Source organism: Parathielavia appendiculata (assembly GCF_033297405.1).
Source record: "Parathielavia appendiculata strain CBS 731.68 unplaced genomic scaffold N657scaffold_1, whole genome shotgun sequence".
Lineage (NCBI taxonomy): Eukaryota > Fungi > Ascomycota > Sordariomycetes > Sordariales > Chaetomiaceae > Parathielavia > Parathielavia appendiculata.
Genome location: NW_026944220.1, coordinates 4808696 through 4826006, shown reverse-complemented (window position 1 = coordinate 4826006; position 17311 = coordinate 4808696). Strand labels below are relative to the sequence as shown.

The 17311-nt window shown below is 58.2% G+C and overlaps 6 protein-coding genes across 6 annotated transcripts; 2 read left to right on the top strand and 4 right to left on the bottom strand.

Annotated features, from left to right (window-relative positions):
* Positions 1 to 212: 212 nt before the first annotated feature.
* On the bottom strand, positions 213 to 1096 carry N657DRAFT_92464 (uncharacterized protein). Its single transcript, XM_062797598.1, has one exon. The coding sequence runs from the start codon at positions 980 to 982 to the stop codon at positions 443 to 445; it is 540 nt and encodes a 179-aa protein (XP_062653538.1). The 5' UTR covers positions 983 to 1096; the 3' UTR covers positions 213 to 442.
* Positions 1097 to 1209: 113 nt separating this feature from the next.
* On the top strand, positions 1210 to 6811 carry N657DRAFT_610404 (uncharacterized protein; the record flags this gene model as incomplete). The annotated part of the gene is made up of 4 exons (XM_062790329.1): positions 1210 to 3436; positions 3505 to 4930; positions 4989 to 5198; positions 5263 to 6811. The coding sequence occupies 4 exons, from the start codon at positions 1210 to 1212 to the stop codon at positions 6809 to 6811; spliced, it is 5412 nt and encodes a 1803-aa protein (XP_062653537.1).
* A 2165-nt stretch (positions 6812 to 8976) lies between these two features.
* On the bottom strand, positions 8977 to 12327 carry N657DRAFT_588032 (calcium/proton exchanger). The gene is made up of 6 exons (XM_062789832.1): positions 12273 to 12327; positions 11319 to 12213; positions 11041 to 11167; positions 10921 to 10992; positions 10794 to 10871; positions 8977 to 10745 (listed from the first exon to the last, which is right to left on the bottom strand). The coding sequence occupies exons 2-6, from the start codon at positions 11882 to 11884 to the stop codon at positions 9372 to 9374; spliced, it is 2217 nt and encodes a 738-aa protein (XP_062653536.1). The 5' UTR covers positions 11885 to 12213; positions 12273 to 12327; the 3' UTR covers positions 8977 to 9371.
* N657DRAFT_92420 (uncharacterized protein) lies at positions 12240 to 12553 on the bottom strand. Its single transcript, XM_062797597.1, has one exon. It carries the CDS (start codon positions 12482 to 12484, stop codon positions 12311 to 12313), a length of 174 nt encoding a protein of 57 aa, XP_062653535.1. The 5' UTR covers positions 12485 to 12553; the 3' UTR covers positions 12240 to 12310.
* A 416-nt stretch (positions 12554 to 12969) lies between these two features.
* N657DRAFT_668655 (uncharacterized protein) lies at positions 12970 to 14881 on the top strand. The gene is made up of 3 exons (XM_062795454.1): positions 12970 to 13754; positions 13807 to 14094; positions 14191 to 14881. The coding sequence occupies exons 1-3, from the start codon at positions 13288 to 13290 to the stop codon at positions 14726 to 14728; spliced, it is 1293 nt and encodes a 430-aa protein (XP_062653534.1). The 5' UTR covers positions 12970 to 13287; the 3' UTR covers positions 14729 to 14881.
* Positions 14882 to 14900: 19 nt separating this feature from the next.
* Positions 14901 to 17066, bottom strand: N657DRAFT_610393 (P-loop containing nucleoside triphosphate hydrolase protein; the record flags this gene model as incomplete). Its single annotated transcript, XM_062790328.1, has 2 exons — positions 14901 to 15035; positions 15090 to 17066. 2 exons carry the CDS (start codon positions 17064 to 17066, stop codon positions 14901 to 14903), a joined length of 2112 nt encoding a protein of 703 aa, XP_062653533.1.
* Positions 17067 to 17311: the final 245 nt, after the last annotated feature.

Genomic DNA, 17311 nt, shown 5'->3' with positions numbered 1-17311 from the left:
GGCGTGGCACGCTTCTTATACCGAGCGCATGCACTGCGGCCATTTCATGAAGGTTGAGCCAAGGCCTGTTAGCTCATCGTCTGATTTTCCTACACAATCGCTTGAACGGTGGCATGCGACGTTACGGAGAGCCTTGCCGTGTGCCTGAGGAGAGTTAGTGACGCACATAAACCGGCGGAGAGGGCACACTCAGGCACCGTTTCATGGCTATATACTGGAGTACTTCACCTCGTTGTCGGTCGGATCGGGATGCAGGCTCCCCCGATCAATAGCTGTCTCAAGCTCAAGTTGAAATTCAAGGGATGACCATGGTCGCTCTCGGCAACTGCAGCTCCCAAGTTGATCCACGGCGAATCTAGCTTCGTCCCCTGAGAGGCACACTCCAGAATTTCCTCTCTGTACGGAGTACGTCAGTCGGCATAGTTTGGCCCTGCCGTCCCATCTAGCCCAGCGGTTCATCCCGTCTCCATGCGGCGGCCATGTGCTCGCATCTGGAATGCACGGCTCGTCCCGAGCTTCTCCCAGACATTGAGAGCATTACATTGGGAGTCATGGCACAAATGTGTCGTCCAAGTTCCATGGCTGTCATCGGTGATGCACAATTCGGCGTCCGCAACCAGCCACCGGTATTTTGGCCCACGAATAATCGGACATTGATGATGTTGGAAGGTTGGCTGTGGGCTTCCCGCCTCCGAATTTCGATTTGGGACCCCTGACCCCTGTCCGTCAGCCTCGAACAATCGACAAGGACCAGCCCAACCACGCCAAGCCAGATCTTTCCGCCCAAGCTCAAGGTTCCAGCTTGAAGGAAGCTTCCCTGCTTCCCCAGCCCACCCGATTCCCGAGTTTGGCGCCGGCCCACTGCCCAGCTTGCCTGAGGGCCCGTCCTGGCCTCCTTGCCGATCAAATTGTTTCCTGTCTTTATAAGTTGCGACCAGCCCCTCGGCGTGAGCTGGTCACGGCACCGAGCCCGACCGTGCATGTGTCTGCAGAATATTGGTTGGCCATGGCAGCCTGCAGCTCGTGGACAAATGGCCACGCCTGAATCCCAGCATTGAGACACGGACGAGCGGTCAGCCCACCCCACCGCACAGCTCGACAGAGAAACGGCCTAAGCACACCACGTCCAGCTCAAGTCAAGTCCAAGTCCATCCGAGACAGCTCGCTAACGTGCACGCTTGCACGCTTACACAAACCCGACCGTCAGACATGTCGACTCCCTACTGGGGCCAGCTGCCACCCCCTAAGGCGAGCCAAACCAGAGCCCGCCGTCTGTCCGATGACATGGATTCACCAGATCGCCGCCAGTCATTGGATACCCCAAACCACGGACAGCCAAGATTGAATCGCATCTCGGTCCAGACTACAAAATCCGACGCGCCGACCGATTCCACCATGAGTCCGTATGCGACGCCCACCGACTTGAGCTTCCAGGCCCAGGGCCTGACTCCTAGGCCACCCTCTTTGCCCTACGGCACCAGCCAGTATCCCCCCGAGCTTCTCGAGAACCGCCGCCGCCGCAGGAGCAGGCACCAGGAGCAGGAGCAAGTGTATGGCCCCGTGACTGTGCCTCCACCGCCTGCTGCGCCCGACGTCCCCCGCGCTCCCCCTTCGAGCTACAAGTATCTACCATCGAGTGGCGGCCAGCCACATTCATACCTTATACCGCCGCAAGGGATTGGCAACCCGCCGAGTCAGATGGGGCGCGAGGAACACTACAAGCTGGCCGCGCCGGCCGACCAGACCGAGAACCACCTGTCCGTAGACCGGACAAAACAGACACTCGAGGAGTCCGCAATGCCGCGGCCCCAAAGGATCAACACAGACCCCGCGCTCGCCAGCCAGCGGAGAGCGTCTGCAGCCGAGCAGCCATTACAAAGGGGCGCTCGGAGGACATCGACCAGCAGCTCGACAGACCGTCCGAAACCGTTCGCAGACGTCCGCTCTCCCCTGCAACGGCTTGAGCTGACGCTCGACAGCATCTCCAAGGAGGACAAGCGGGCTCGCGTCGAGGCTGCCGAGAGGGTGGTGCGAGAGAGGGCGGCGGCAGCGGCGGCAAAAGGGCCCGCCCCACAAGCCGAAAAAAGCCCGCAGCAAGTTCGCTTCCGGGAGCGACGACCTTCGGTGGCAGCTGCGGACGCACCAACCACCCCGATCACGCCGACGCAGCCGGCCCGTCACCCGACTGGCCAGAAAGGCCCTCTCACGCAGAACCCGCCCGACGAGGGGCCGAGACAGAGCGCCGCTGAAGAGCCGTCTCCGAGAGCAGTCACCGAGTCGCATATCCCAGGCCCAGCCCAGCCCTCTGGTACTCCGCAGCGCAATCTCAGCTTCCGCGAGCGAGCCGCAAGAAACGACATCAAGATTCCGAATGGCCTCGACTCTCCTGTATCCAAACAAGGCACTCCCACGGTGGCACCCAACGGCCGTACTCCAACGAGAAGTGGCAGCAACAAGCTGAGGAAGAATCCGCCCGAGGTGCCCATTCAGACCCCACGAGTAGCGGGCGGGCAAGTGACGCCGGCTACCACTAGAGCCGCCGGTGCCCCTCCGCAGCACCAAGCTGAGCCAACGTCCAGGGGGCCTCTACCGGGTCATCAGCCCCTTAACGATGACGTCGCAGACGAATTCATGGCATACCCGCCTTCTAGCAAACTGACCAAGACACCCAGCCAGAGAAAAGCTGACCAGATCCTCGGCCGAGTTCCAATGCAGAAGGCTGCGGCGGATCAGCCACGACAGGGCGCGGTGTTCAAAGCACTGATCTCGCCTGCTGCCGCTACAAATCCCGTAGAATATTCTCCCGCGGCGGCTACGGACGGCCCCCTCCCAGACGCACGCAGAGATCTTGAAGACCCCGCCGACGCCGGCGGCCAGCGGCACCACATGTCGGATTTGATCTACCACGGCCGCGACAAGTTCCAGCCCGGCCATGGCATTTTCAAGCCGACCCCGTATCTCGACGAGTGGAAAAAGGCGACAGTCGGAACCTTGTCGGGAGGGCTGCTCGATATCGACGACGTGCCGCCGGCGGTGGAAACCGGAAAGAACACGGCCTGGTGGGAGGCATCGCAGTCGCGACGGCGGAGCAACAGCCTGTCGTCGCGGCCCAAGAAGGCGGAGGCGTTTGAGGGAGAATATGACGAGACAAACGGTACGCGATCCCCCAATCAGCAGGCCTTGTACCCCAACATTGGAAAGGTGCAGAGCGGCGACCTCCACCAGTTGCTGTCCACAAGCGACTTTGGCGGTGGCGGTCCGCCGTTCGAGCCCCAGCACCTCCTCCCCAGGAGGGCGAGAGCCCGAGCGAAGCGCTGGGACGGGTTGCGTCCCTTCAGCCCAATCCCCTCTGCGAACGACTCCCAGGGCAGCCTGGGCTGTTTCTCGTTGTGTAGCAACGATGCGGCGTTCTGCCGCCAGCCATTGTCCTATTCTTGTACAATGACCCTGCTTTCTTGATCGCATCTACTGTGCTGCAATGTTGCTGACTTGGACCGTGTCTAGCTCCTACGAGATTCAAGCCGCCACTGTACCTCAAGTGCGGACCGCTGCTGAGGTTCTGCGGCATCCGCCATGAGCGGGTGCCCAACAGGACCACTGGCAACGGCGCTGTCGTTGACAGGGAGATATGGCGCGGCTCCATCATGATTGTCACCACGGACGCCGATTCGTCTTATGACATTTGCCCGACGCTGAGGCTGTTCGTACAGCCGATTGAGCTCTTGCCGCCCCCGCCGAGGGAGATTCATGGAGATGAGCCACTGGCGCCTGAATATGTCGACCCCATTGCCGGGCATCCCAAGCTCGGCCGGAAAGGCGAGATTCTCTATGTCAGACCCGTGGACCATCTCGAGGAGGCCAAGGACGTCTCGAGGAACGAGACGGACGACGGGCTGTTTGAAAAGACCAAGAGCCCGCCGGAAGTGCCGCTCCCGGAAGGTGCGGTAGATCCACCAGGCTCGTTCGCCGCCCGTAGGAAGCGGGCTGAGATGGACGGCGAGAAGGCCGGCAAGTACAAGGACATCCGCGGCTTCAGGCTACACGCCGAGCGCGGCTACACGTTTTGGCGGTTCAACATTGAGGTGGAGCTGCGCGACAAGCAGCAGCGCATCGCGTACCGGATCAACAGGGGCCCGTCGACGGGCTTCTGGGTCCCCGCCAAGGGCCAGAGCATGAACATCATGTTCTACAGCTGCAACGGCTTCAGCCTGAGCGTCGAGACGGACGACTTCAGCGGGCCGGACCCCATGTGGCGCGACGTACTCAACACGCACCAGAGCCAGCCGTTCCACGTCATGATCGGCGGCGGCGACCAGATCTACAACGATCGGTGCATGCAGGACGCGCGCCTCTTCCGCGACTGGCTGATGATCAAGAACCCGCTGCACAAGCACAACGCGCCCTTCACGCCCCAGATGCAGGACGAGCTCGAGACCTTCTATCTAGAGCGCTACGCCATGTGGTTCTCGCAGGGCCTGTTCGGCATGGCCAACGCCCAGATCCCCATGGTCAACATGTATGACGACCACGACATCATCGACGGGTTCGGCTCCTACCCGCACCACTTCATGAACTCGCCCGTGTTTTCCGGCCTCGGCAACGTCGCCTTCAAGTACTACATGCTCTTCCAACACCAGAGCATCGTCGACGAGTCGGAGAAGGCCGAGCCCAGCTGGGTGCTGGGCGTTCGCCCCGGGCCATATATCAACGAGCTCAGCCGCAGCTTGTTCATGTTCTTGGGGGGCAAGGTCGCGCTGCTTGCGGTTGACGCGCGCACCGAGCGGACCCGCGAGGAGGTCATCCGCGAGGACACGTGGAAGAAGATTATGGATCGGTGCTATGGCGAGATTGACAAGGGCAAGGTGGAGCATATGCTGGTCCTGCTGGGCGTGCCGATAGCTTACCCGCGACTGGTATGGCTTGAGAACATGTAGGTTTTATGTGTGGAGTTGTTTCCAACGTGTGGTGGCGCTGCTGACAATCACCAGTTTGACGTCCCGGGTTATGGACCCTGTGAAAGCGCTCGCGAAGCTGGGCATGTTTGGCGGCCTGCTCAATCGCTTCGACGGCGGCGTGGAGGTTCTCGACGACCTGGACGACCACTGGACCGCCAAGAACCACAAGCACGAGCGCAGTATTGTCATTGAGGATTTGCAGGATTTGGCGGCGGACAAGTCGGTCCGCGTTACGATTCTGAGGTGAGTGGGAAGGGCTCGCTTCAAGATTGCGAGGGCCGCCACAGCTGACTGTTTTCCCCTCCAGCGGCGACGTCCACCTCGCGGCCGTCGGGCAGTTCTACTCGAACCCCAAACTCGGCCTGGCCAAGCACAAGGACTTCCGTTACATCCCAAACGTCATCTCGTCCTCCATCGTCAACACCCCGCCGCCGGATCTGCTCGCCGACGTGCTCAACAAGCGCAACAAGGTGCACCATTTTGACCGCGAGACGGACGAGGACATGATCCCCCTCTTTGCCCACGGCGTCGACGGCAAGCCCCGCAACAACAAGCACCTCCTCCCGCACCGCAACTGGTGCGCCATCCGCGAGTATGTCCCCGGCCACACGCCCCCGCCCACGCCCACCCACTCGGCCTACGACCTCACGCCCCCGGGCACCGCCATCACCAGCGGCGGCTTTGGAGACCCCTCGCGGAGAGGCAGCCTCTTTCGCCGGCTGTCTCTTGGGTCTAGGAGGTCCAAAACCATTGCTAGTCCCGACGGCCTGCCGACCAAGGACCGCTCGCGCCCGCCCGTGTCGGGCGGTTTGTTAAGGTCGCTGTCCCGCCGCGCGGGTGCCGCCGCCGCCAGTGCGGATGAGGTTGGTGGTCAGCCCGATCCCGGCCGGCCGGGGTTCTTGACGCGTACCCTGTCGGGGTCGTCGGTGTCGGGGCGGTTGGGAGGGCTCTTCCGCCGTCGGAGTAGCAGGGGAACCGCTAGGCCTGACGACGGCGGGATTAATGGTGTTTGGGGTCTAGATACGGATGAGGAGGAGGCAATGTACTATCGGGATCGGTTTCAGCAGTATCATCCGTATGAGCAGCATGGGTATTCCCGCGGTGGTGGTGGTAGCGGGGGAGGAATTGGGTTGCGCGGTGGGCTGGGTCCGGATGAGGAGTATGCCCATGGTCCTAATCATGGTCATGCCCATCATCGTGGAAACAACAGCGAATACGACCAGGGCGACGAGAGTTACTTCTCTGTCGTCAAACCACCCCGTCATCATCAGGCCTCGCATACCCATACCCCCAACCCACCTGTCCCTCCCAAAGATAATAACACTGTCATGGCGGGCGGCGCCGTCAGCAGCTACCATCAACATCAACAAGAAGCAGAACATCATCATCAAAATTCACACGACCAACGCAACCACCACCGGGAGAAGGAAAAAGAAGAGGAGGAGGACGACGACGACTTCACGCCCAAGCCGTTCCATCGCACGCCGACGGGCTTGTCGGCCAAGAAGTTGAGAAGCGGCAAGAAGAACAATTTGGCCGAGTACGAGGTGAATCTGCTCGGAGCACTCGAGGTGACGCTCAATGTCGAGATTAGCCCGCGCGATCCGGGGGGTAGCACGGTGCCGTATCGGTTGGTGGTGCCGAGGTTGTGGTATGAATATGAGGGGGAGGACCTGGGGGTGGATAAAGAGATGGGGGTTGCTGCTGCTGCTGCTGGGGAGGAAAGGGAGGGAGAGAGGATGGGGATGGGAATAGGAATGGGGATGGGGATAGGAATGGGGATGGGAGTTGAGGCTGGGGAGGGCAAGAGGGTTGGGGGTATTAAGCGGTTGTTGAGTTTAAGAAGGGGTGGGTGAGGATGGATGTGTGAGAAGATGATGAATGGGGATGATTTTGGGTACATGGTATGATTCTGATGATGGATGAGATGATGTGATGAGTGATGATATGGCTGTTTGTTTCTCGTTTTTCCCTCTTGCTTTCTTTGGTCGGTTGATGTTTGTGATTTTCAATCTATCTACAGTATTTTGGGGACCCAGATCGGGAACATAAAATGAGGGTCGGAGTGTCTTAAGGAACTATTTCAACCGTCGAGGTTGGATTTTGTAGTAATAATTCTCTTCATGTTCAGCATCGATAGAACGTACGCTTTTCGCATTTGTAGACTAAGAACCGAGTTCAAGCTCGCTCTCGGCCTGGGTTGACATGGTTTGTTCATGTTGATTAGAAGTAACGTACTTGCATAACGAGTGGCGCAGCATAACGAGTGGCGCACTTTTTCTTAGACTTCAGTCACCTTGTAAGTCAATTCAACCACAACACCTCAAATCAATTGAAACTACTCGGAATCGCTTTCCTCAGGCGTCTCGCAACCTACTTGACAAGTTCGTACGTTATGGCCGGGCTTCTTGCAGTTGCTGCAGAGCCGAACGTGCGGCTCGCCTGCATTCGTACGAGCACCACTCCCAGACGTTTCCTCGCAATCCTGACCACCAAGTCCCCGGTCTGCCATCAAAACCATCGCCTCTTGTAAACTAAGTGATCCTCCATCCTGCAAACGTGTTTTTTTGGTCCTGCGTCGCTTGCTTTGCCGCTCATTTGCCGCACGAAGCTCCTTGTTCTCTGCTCGGAGCAACACCATCTCATGCGCCAGTTTCGAGATGCTCTTTGCCTGCAAGTCGATAATGTCGAAAATGTGGGTGGGAGAGCTGCCTTGAGATAAATGGGAAGGCAGGCAGAGCGGAACAATGTTGTTGGCCTTGCAGTAATCTTCGAAGTCGATCGAGTGGTGGCTTTCGTGACCGTCGAGGATGAGCAGTCGATAGACTCCCTTCGTACGATGTTTGGTAGATTGGTCGAAATTTTTTAACCAATCAAGACCAATCTCATTTGTTGTCCAGCCATTTTCGCTTGTATGGACTCTCCATTCGGGCTGGAATCGGCTGTTCTGGCACCAGGGGAGAAGGTGGTTTTTTCCCTTGACTACGAAGTACGGCGGCACGATCCAGCCATCCGCACACACAGCCTGGATCACAGTAACCCATTCCCGATTGCCAGGCTGCTTCGTACGAGGCCGGCTACGGCGTTCGGAGCTTGTCACGACCTTTGCGCTCGAGAGTATGCCCATCAGAGACCCAGTCTCGTCGAAGTTGTAGATGTCCTCCTCTTGGATCCCGTATTTGTCCATCATGTTCCGTACGACCCGAAACCACGCCTTCACCACGTCACTGTCATTGCATTGGGCCCTCTGGTAATCGACTCGGCGTCGGAAACGCGTCGTAAGCTCGGGATGTCGTTTAACAAACCCGTTCGCCCATCGAATTCCAACCTCTGACGCGTCGCGATCCGTACGAAGGCGATTAGCCATTTCTCGAATGTCGGAGAGCCGGGGCTGGAATCCTCGCGCATCAAGGTAGAGTACCCTCTCAAGAAGACTTTTTCTTCCAAGTCGGTCAATTTCCGAAGGTTGGCAGGTAATTCGCGTCGTGGTTGCTTTCCGGCGCGTCGGTGACGGAGCGAGGTTTCGGGGATCTCGTAGATTGTAGCAGCTTTTCGTACGGAAAGATTAGGGTCTTTTTAAAGAGCTTCGAGCGCAAGGATCATACGACTTTCTTTTGGAAGAGATTCCATGTTGTGTTGTGGAAGAAATTTCGTGATGAAGTTAGGTGGTTGTTGGAGGAAGAAAGTGCGCCACTCGTTATGCTGCGCCACTCGTTATGCAAGTACGTTATCGAAATTGAGACTTATGTTCATCTGAACTCTGGTTGTATCATGAGCCGACGTTATCCACGTTTTGCCCGTCAGGTACCCTGCATTAGATGACATCGTCTCGATCCGTCCTGGCCATCAGAGAACCCCGAGTGGTATCCTTCTGAGAGCCGGTTTCTCCATGAAGCCAAAGGAAGAATGGGGCACCATCACTGTTAATCACAGTAAGGTATCAGTCACCAGGAGTACTGTTCCTATTTGAACCGGATGATGCACTGCAGATGCGGCTTGGTGCTTCAATTCTATGCATGCTCGAGAAAGGTATTAAGGCGTGGCACAGGACGGATCAGCTCCGATGTATTGACTGTCACTTCGTGACTAGACAAATATCATCTTGTCCGAAAGGCCATCCATCGCAGGCATTTATTTGTAGCGTTATCGCCCACCAACAGCACTGTAGATACATACTCATCCACCAATCTAGACGTCACCAGGCATTCATCTGCTAACTCTCAAGAGGTTATTCAAGCTCTCGCTTTAACCCTTGCCCGGCCGTCCACCCGGTAGGTACTAAGCCAGTGCCTCAGCGACACCTCAACTCCTTAAGAGGTTGCTCAACCTCCGGGTTGCCCCTTTTCTAACCCCTCAGGTTCCTCTGATAGGTACCAGCAGTGTGCCACTGCATCGACAACACCTCAACCCCTCCAACTACGCTCCCAACGCGCTGGCATCCTTGACATCTGGGTAGTAAAAGGCCACCACAGCAATAATGACATACGTCGCCATCAGCAGCGCACCCTCAAGGTAGTTGCTCCGCCCATCGAGCACCAAGAAGTTGGTGATAAATGCCGACACAAACAAACACACCGTCTCAAACAGCGTGAAGTACAGCGTCATGCCGCGGTCCATCGCCCAGCCAATAATCACCACAAGCGGCGTGATGAACAGCGCAATCTGGATGGAGCTGCCGACCGCGACACCAATGGTCAGATCCATCTTGTTCTTCATGGCCACCGTAATGGCCGTGACGTGCTCGGCGGCGTTGCCGACGATGGGCAAAACAATAAGCCCAATAAACGTCTCGCCCACGCCGCCCGTCTCGACGAGCCCGTTGATCGAGTCGACCATGAACTCGGCGCACACGGCCACCAAAGCCGTCGAGACGAGAAGCAGGATCACGGCGGCCGTGCGCGACAACTGGCTGGCGCCGCCGTGCCCGTCCTCGGCGGCAAGGGCCACGCTGGGACGGTGGGCGAGCGGTATCTGCGACGGCATCATGGCGCCGGGAGCGCGGTAGTACTGATTGAGACGGCCCGGCAGCGAGTTGGTCCTGCGGATGCCATAACGCACGCGAGGCACCGGGCCAGCAGGTACACTAGGCATGCTGGCCTCGGCAGGCTGGGTGAATACGGTGGGCGCCAGACTGCTGACGACCGGCAACAGAGACATGCCGCGCAGGCCCTTGGCGGGGCTGCTGGTCCCGGGCTGTTGGTCGGCAGTTTGGGGAGCAAAGTCGACTCTGCGGGACCCGAGGCCATTTGGTTCTGCCTCGGCGTTCCCTGCAGTACCCCCAACTACGCCGTCAGGAGATGAAGTCATGTGCAATCTGTGCTTGTGCTTGCGATGCTTCCGTTTCGGCCGCCGTTGGCGCCTCCCATGGCGATGGTCCTTAGCGTCTTCACCATCCTCATTGTCGTTAGTGGCGTTGTGGCGGTGCGTGCGCGAACGCGACGAGGACTGTTCAACAACTGGATGATCCTTAACGGTGTTTGCCTCGCTGGTAGACCCGGAGGGCGTGCGATGAGTGTTGGAACCGATTTCGGCCGCTTCGGAAGAGACGGCGCTGGATCTTCGACGGCGCATTACCCGTCTCATCCGCTTCGATATGGTCTCCCGCGAACGGTCCGAGTCGGACGAATCCGAGTCGCTCGAGGAGCTGCTGTCCGAGGACGAGTCCAGCCAGTTGGCTGCCGGGCCGGGGGTTGATTCCTCATCGATAATGTGTTGAGGTGTCGACTCGTACAGGTACGAGTGCGAGATGAGTTGGAACAACAGGTACACAATGTATACCAACAGGAGAATCTGCTTGGTCAGTTTTTCGCTCGACTCGCCAGAGATTACCACACTTACCACACTGGTGCCCCGGCTAATTTTGAGAGACTGCGCATCGGCAAGGTCATTACTGGAGAATGAGGCGTGGAATGCCGTCTAGAATTGTTAGTACAACACCCTGAAAATGAAGTGTAGATAAACATACGGGCAGAACCAGACTGATGACGCTCAGACTCAACAGACAAGCACTCATCTGGGTAACGGTGCTGTTATAAATCTGATATCGTCAGCAAGTAGTCGACCGAGAGGCTGAAACGGCACTGACCTGCTCGCGGAAGCGCAGGCCTCCGAGGAAGAAGGACATGCCCAGGATGAGCAGCAGGTTGGACAGGATAGAGCCAAGCAGCGAGGCCTGGACGATGCGAATCTCATTCTTGACGAGTGCAATGCTGTTTATGTCCGTCAGCAGTGATTAGAAGAATGAATTACGAACCGATAGAAAAGTGCGGACGGGATGAACCGTGCTGCAGGGCAACATACATGCTGCAACACTATTAGCAGGACTCTCATGGCTTAGGTGAATCTGATTGGAGAGCAGCTTACAAAATGATCAGCTCTACGGCGTTGCCAAACGTAACGTTTAGCAAGGCGCCGAGCGAGTCGCCCAGTTTGTGGGCCACCGACTCGGTTGCAAAGCTCAAGAGGCCGGCCAACGGCACGATGGCGACGGCATTCATGGCGAAGATGACGGCCGGCGACACATTCTCGAGCTGGGCGACGGCGATGCCGACGGGCACGAAGACCAGCAGCACGTTGAGCTTGGAATTAAACAGGATCATCTTGAAGGTGCGCCAGAAGCGCTGCGCGACAGATTTCTTTTGATTTTTGGAATCATCGGGCTTCCCGCCCTGGACCTCTACGACAGCCCCCGGCTGTGCAGCCTGCGGTGCATTGACGCCGCGGCGACTACTACTACTGTCCGGGTCAGCAACGGGGGCTGGCTGGTCCGTGGCGGGTCCGCCGCCGGGGATGTCATAGCCCGAGAGGGAAGAGGCGTCAGCTTTGCCATTGTTGCCGCTTAAGGAAATCGAGTCGGAATGGGGTCCTCCCGACGAGCGATGGTTGCCGCCATGCGATGTTGACTTTGGGTCGGGCGAAGCTTCCTTCATCGAAGTTGGTGATGTACAAAAGTCGATCTCGACGCGATGGTCGCAGGCAGTTGGCGGCGAAGTGGACGGATCCTGAGTAAGACAAGGAAGAGGGAACACGGATGATGACTTCGGGAGGATGCTTTATACGGAAAAAGCAACAGGTCCAACATCCCTGCCAGAGGAATCAAGGACGGGAGTGCGCATTCCGCATTGAGCGCTCACCAGGCATGCTCCACAGCATCATATGGCGGTCAATTACGGATTTGCGTACGGATCCGTACATGAATCAGAAATCTTTATAGGAACAAAGAACTGCTCGTCTTCAAAGGGTTTGCTAACCTTCCTTCCTACTACCGGTTCAGTATCACAACGAAGTATCTTCAAAGAGTCGACCATCAATACTGACCCAAGGTAGATTGCACATGCTTTGCACAATGCTATAGATTACCCGTATCTTGACGACCAACCCGCCAAGCAGCCAAGCCACAAAACTTCAATGAGGGTAGTGCTTGCCAAGAACATCCACAAAGCTTCGACAGGAGCACAACCTTGACTCAAATCGCGATGACGCTGGGAATGTGAAGTAGTTCTCAACGAGGCAGTCGAGTTTACGAACATGTTTTTACTCGCATTCTGCAGGATACTTAGTGCTACCAGACACAGTTGAGAACATCCATAGTGTAGTGGCTCGACCTACTCACTCCGCCACGAAGTTGCAACGTTGAGTGGCTGTGTTGATCCAAGGCTTCATGTGGATACAGTAAGAAGATGACGTCACCTAGATCGAATCATGGATGCTGACGGACTTCGACCTTGCGATAGTGTAATCCGTACTGTGGTACGAGAAACAGTGCGCAGGGCCGGTATTGTGTGATGAGCAAGGTACCACAGTACGTCTTGATATTGCAGTACACGTCGGGTGTACTTCAGCAGCCTTCCAGCCCGGTTGCCGACAGGAGCGGAAATCCGGCCTTCTGAGACGCCGCCAATGGGGTATTAGCGCAGCGGTTGACCGTTGAACGCACTATCTTGGCGGGTTGCACTGCCCTCCTCAGGTGGTCAACCCCGCTGTCAGCAGCAACCGTGTACCTTATGCTGCGTACCTCCGCTGCTTCAAGGGTTCCTTCGTCAATACAAGCAGGGCATCTGACCACACCGACATCAAACAATCGCCTAGTTGACTTTGATATTTAGAAGCGGCAAGTCAAAGCCGTCTGACAATCAGTTTAGCTGGATAAAGACGCCTTCAGCGGTTCGCTGTTTGCACTGCACAGCACAACAAACTCGCTGTGTTGTCACCTGTTCACGCAAAAAGGTGACTTAAAAACAAAGGACAACAACACCACATATATCGAGATCTCGCTCGAGGAATCTCGCCAATAGCAAGTCGGAATCAGAATCGATTCCGCATCAAACCAGCCATGTGTTTCGGCAGTAAGAAAGACGCCAGGGAGGGCGAGCCGCCACGGCCTGCACAGAACCAGCAGCCATATGCCCCCGAGATGAAGACGAGTCTGCCGCCTCAGTATCACCAGCAGCACCCGCAGCAGTCGGCAAGCTACGGGTACGCTCCGCCTCCCGCTTCGCCGCCGTCTCAGCGACCTCCGGTGAGCTTAGCCGGGGACGACTTTGCGCCGCCTCCGGGGCCGCCTCCGTCCAAGAGACCTGGAGGTGATTATGCCCCTCCCCCTGGACCGCCTCCGTTTCAGAGGCTTGGAGATGACTTCGCTCCCCCCCCTGGACCACCTCCCTCCCACCGCTACCACGATGGTGATGATTTCGCTCCCCCGCCTGGCCCGCCCCCGTCTCATCACGCCCACAACGACCTCAGCTACATGGCGCCTCCCCCTGGCCCGCCGCCAACCGAGTCCAAGCCCAAGCATGACTGGTAAGTTCCGTCCTCCTCCCGTCTCTATCATATCGGCTAACAAAACTTCCAGGGAGTCCGTCGTGCCAGACACATCCCTCTTCCCGCCGCCTCCCAACATCTTCGCCGGCTTTGACCGGTCGCCGGCGCACAACGCCACCGAAGAGGAAGCCGAGGCTGGCGAGAGATGGTGTGCCCAGCACCCGCTGACAGCACCTATAACGCTAGACGGCCCTGCCGTCGCCGCCCTCAACGCGCACAACCCGCGCCTGATGCAGCCCGACACCTTCCGCGGCACTCTCGTCTGCACGGCGCCGGGACTGTGGAACGTCGCCACCGATTCCCGCGCGCGAGATTCGACGTAAGCTTGCTCCTCCCTCCACCCCCCCTCCCCAAGGGGAACCTCAAAACCACCACCAGTGCGCGATACTAACTACCCTGTCTATCACCGAAACAGCATCATAGCGTACCCACCTCTCTACACGGTAACCCAACACTCCCCGCTCTCCCCGACCAACTCAACCCGCCAGAAAACAATCTACTACGAAGTCCAACTCACCCCGCACTCGAACCCCCGCAAAGGCGACATCTGCGTCGCGTTAGGCTTCGCAGCCCTCCCCTACCCGTCCTTCCGCATGCCCGGCTGGCACCGGGGCTCGCTGGCCGTGCACGGCGACGACGGGCACAAGTTCGTCAACGACCGCTGGGGCGGCAAGTCCTTCACCGAGCCCTTTGCGCCCGGTGAGCGGCTGGGCATCGGCATGAGGTTCCGCGAGGTGGGCGGGCGGATCGAGACGGAGGTGTTTCTAACCAGGCAGGGCAGGGAGGTGGGCAGGTGGAATCTGCATGAGGAGACGGATGCCGAGGAGGATTTGCCTGTTACGGGGCTGGAGGGGTATCATGATTTGAGCTGTGCGGTGGGGACGAGCGGACAGACGGGGTTGGAGGTCGTTTTTGACCCTGGGAGATGGTTGTTTCGGCCGGTGGGTTACTGATTAGTCTAGAATGGAGAGGGTGGAGTTGACAGTGGTGGTTGGAGGAGTCTTTGCGGTTGGGAGGTAGACGTGTAGTTGTATTGTTTTGTACCTATGTAACGCATTTCCTCTTGAACCGCAACTGTCCCACGCACTACGACATCTAGCCCTACGGACATAGCACTCTCTGGTATCAATCCTCCAACCCCCCCCACTCCCCTTCTTCCTCCACCTTCTCCTCCCCCTCCTCCCTGCGCTGCCTCTTCCGGCGCTTACTCGCTTCGATGGCCTGCGCTCGGTTATGCTCCCTCCTCCGCTCCCACGAGCTCTTGGTCGTGATAGTCGCCTTGCCGCCCGTCCGTCTCGACTCGACGCCACGGACCTTCAGCTTCCGCTTATCCTCCTTGGCCACCTTGGGCAGCGCATCCAGCAACCACTTCTGCACGCCGCCTCCTTCTTCGGTCTTTCCCGCCTGCTTCTCGCTGGCGGCAATGACGTTGGCCACGCTCTTGACAAAGGGGATGTCGTCCTTGGTGTAAAAGGTAACGGCCACGCCGCCCTCGCGGCCCGCGCGCCCTGTCCGCCCGGCGCGGTGCACGTACCCAGCCGCTGAGGTCGGCACATCGTAGTTGACGACGCCGTTGACGCCCGCAAAGTCAACGCCGCGCGCGAGCACGTCGGTCGTGATGAGCACCCACACCTCGCCCGCCCGGAAGCGCGCCATGATCTTGGAGCGGTCGCGGTCCGTCATGGACGAGTGCAGGACCGCCACGCGCACCGAGCCGCCTGCCTCGAGGGGTATGTCGTACTTGAGCTCGTCGTGTAGCGCCTGGGCGCGCTCGATGGTCTGGGTGAAGACGAGGAAGGGCGGGCGGAGCGGCGGGCCTGAGTCGGCGGATGAGACGGGGTGCAACAGTTGGCGTAGCGCGAGGAGCTTGCCGGGCTCGGTGGCCGTGTAGATGAGTTTGTGGGTAATGTTGGGCACGGCGGCGTCTTTGAGGCCGACAACGAGGCGAATTACGGGGCGCGGGGTGGTTCCGGCGCGCTTGGAGCGCTTGTCGAGCTGCTTGGTGATGAGGGATTCGATGTTGGAGGCCATCGTGGCGGACCAGCAGGTGAGGCTAACTTCGGGGTGGGTGCAGGCGCGCCAGATGCCCATTGTTTGTTTGCGGAAGATGGGGTCGAGGAGGACGTCGGCCTCGTCGAGGACGAGGGACCTGACGGTTGGCAGGATCTGGCGCGTGCCAGGCTTGCCACCAGACAGGAAATTGAGCAACGTCTTGGGCGTCGTCACAAGAATATCCACCCTCGCCAGCGGCTTTCCGCCGTCCTTGCCGGCCTTGTCGTCTTCCGACTCTTCACTCGCATCATCCTCGCTCTCCTTCTCACTACCACTTCCCTCATCATCGTTTCCTTTCACCTGTTTCACCTCCTCCGCGGCAAGCCTCAGACCCCTCTTCATCAGTACCACCCTTACCCCAGTCCCAATTGCCAACTTCCTGCCCTCGTTGACAATCTGGCTCGCCAACTCCCTGGTAGGCGCCACAACCACCACCTCGAGCACGTGCCCGTCCTTGTCCCTCCCCAGCTCAGCACGCCGTCGGAGGACGCCATCGATGGCCGGAATGAGGAATGTGATGGTCTTGCCGCTGCCTGTGGGGGCGACAGCGAGAAAGTGTGCGCCGTTTTCTAGGCCAGGGACCTCGACGCTCTTGGATTTCTTGAGGGCCGTCACTGGCCGGAGGAGGAGCGGCAGACTGCCCATCTGCACCTCGGTCGGGACGCGGAAGCCCTGCGCCGAGACGTTGGCTGCCAACTGCGGCGAGACGTCGTAGATGTGCTGGAGCTCGCCGAACGAGTTTAAGGGCTGGGGGAAAATTTGTTTTCTGTAATCGTCCTTCTTCTCCTTTTCGCCCATGTTTCTTTCAGCCTCTTTTCGCCTCTTGTTTTTCTTTGAGGCCTGTTCATCCTCCTTATCCTCCACTTTGGGCGACCCCGAGAGTATCGTGAACTTGAGACGGTGCGAGCGCAGGATCTGTCTGCATTCGTCCTCGTCTAGCAGCCTGATCTTGCGTTTCTTGGGAGGCGCCTGGTCTGTGTCGGGAACGGGTTCGACGGCGGGTTCCTTCGGGGCAAAGTAATCCACGTCGCTGACGTCGTCGTCCTCAACTGCCTGTTCGTCATTCTGTGCATCCGGTCTCCTTTTCCGCTTCTTGCCTCGGGCGCTGACCGGGTCGTGGAAGAGCTGCGGCCGGGGGAGCGCACCGGCCGAGGGGAGTTGGGTCAAGGTCCCTGCGGCTTGCGGTTTGTTCTTCTGGTTGTGCTTGATGCCCCGCGAGAGCACTTTGAGGATGTCCATGCTTGAGGAATTGGACGCTGCTGTGTGAAGCTTGTCGCCGTCGCATAAAATCAATTTGATAATTTTTGGGTAAGATTCTTGATAAGGCAGCTGCTTACAAACTGCCAGCCTTATCGGACAGGTATGAAAAATTACATGGTTACCTTGAGGGGTAGTTACTGTATATGGAACCACTTTCACCTTGCGTTCGGGTCCCTATCTCCCAGCCTTATAGGCCAGATTTCAGTTTGTAATCTTCCTACGGA

Coding starts and splice junctions, on each gene's coding strand:
- N657DRAFT_92464 (XM_062797598.1), bottom strand. CDS start 982: ATGCACGGTCGGGCTCGGTGCCGTGACCAGCTCACGCCGAGGGGCTGG.
- N657DRAFT_92420 (XM_062797597.1), bottom strand. CDS start 12,484: ATGTTCGTAAACTCGACTGCCTCGTTGAGAACTACTTCACATTCCCAG.
- N657DRAFT_588032 (XM_062789832.1), bottom strand. CDS start 11,884: ATGAAGGAAGCTTCGCCCGACCCAAAGTCAACATCGCATGGCGGCAAC. Junction 11,168..11,318: donor GCCGTAGAGCTGATCATTTT/GTAAGCTGCTCT, acceptor GACGGACATAAA/CAGCATTGCACTCGTCAAGA. Junction 10,993..11,040: donor GCCTGCGCTTCCGCGAGCAG/GTCAGTGCCGTT, acceptor TGACGATATCAG/ATTTATAACAGCACCGTTAC.
- N657DRAFT_668655 (XM_062795454.1), top strand. CDS start 13,288: ATGTGTTTCGGCAGTAAGAAAGACGCCAGGGAGGGCGAGCCGCCACGG. Junction 13,755..13,806: donor TCCAAGCCCAAGCATGACTG/GTAAGTTCCGTC, acceptor CAAAACTTCCAG/GGAGTCCGTCGTGCCAGACA. Junction 14,095..14,190: donor TCCCGCGCGCGAGATTCGAC/GTAAGCTTGCTC, acceptor TCACCGAAACAG/CATCATAGCGTACCCACCTC.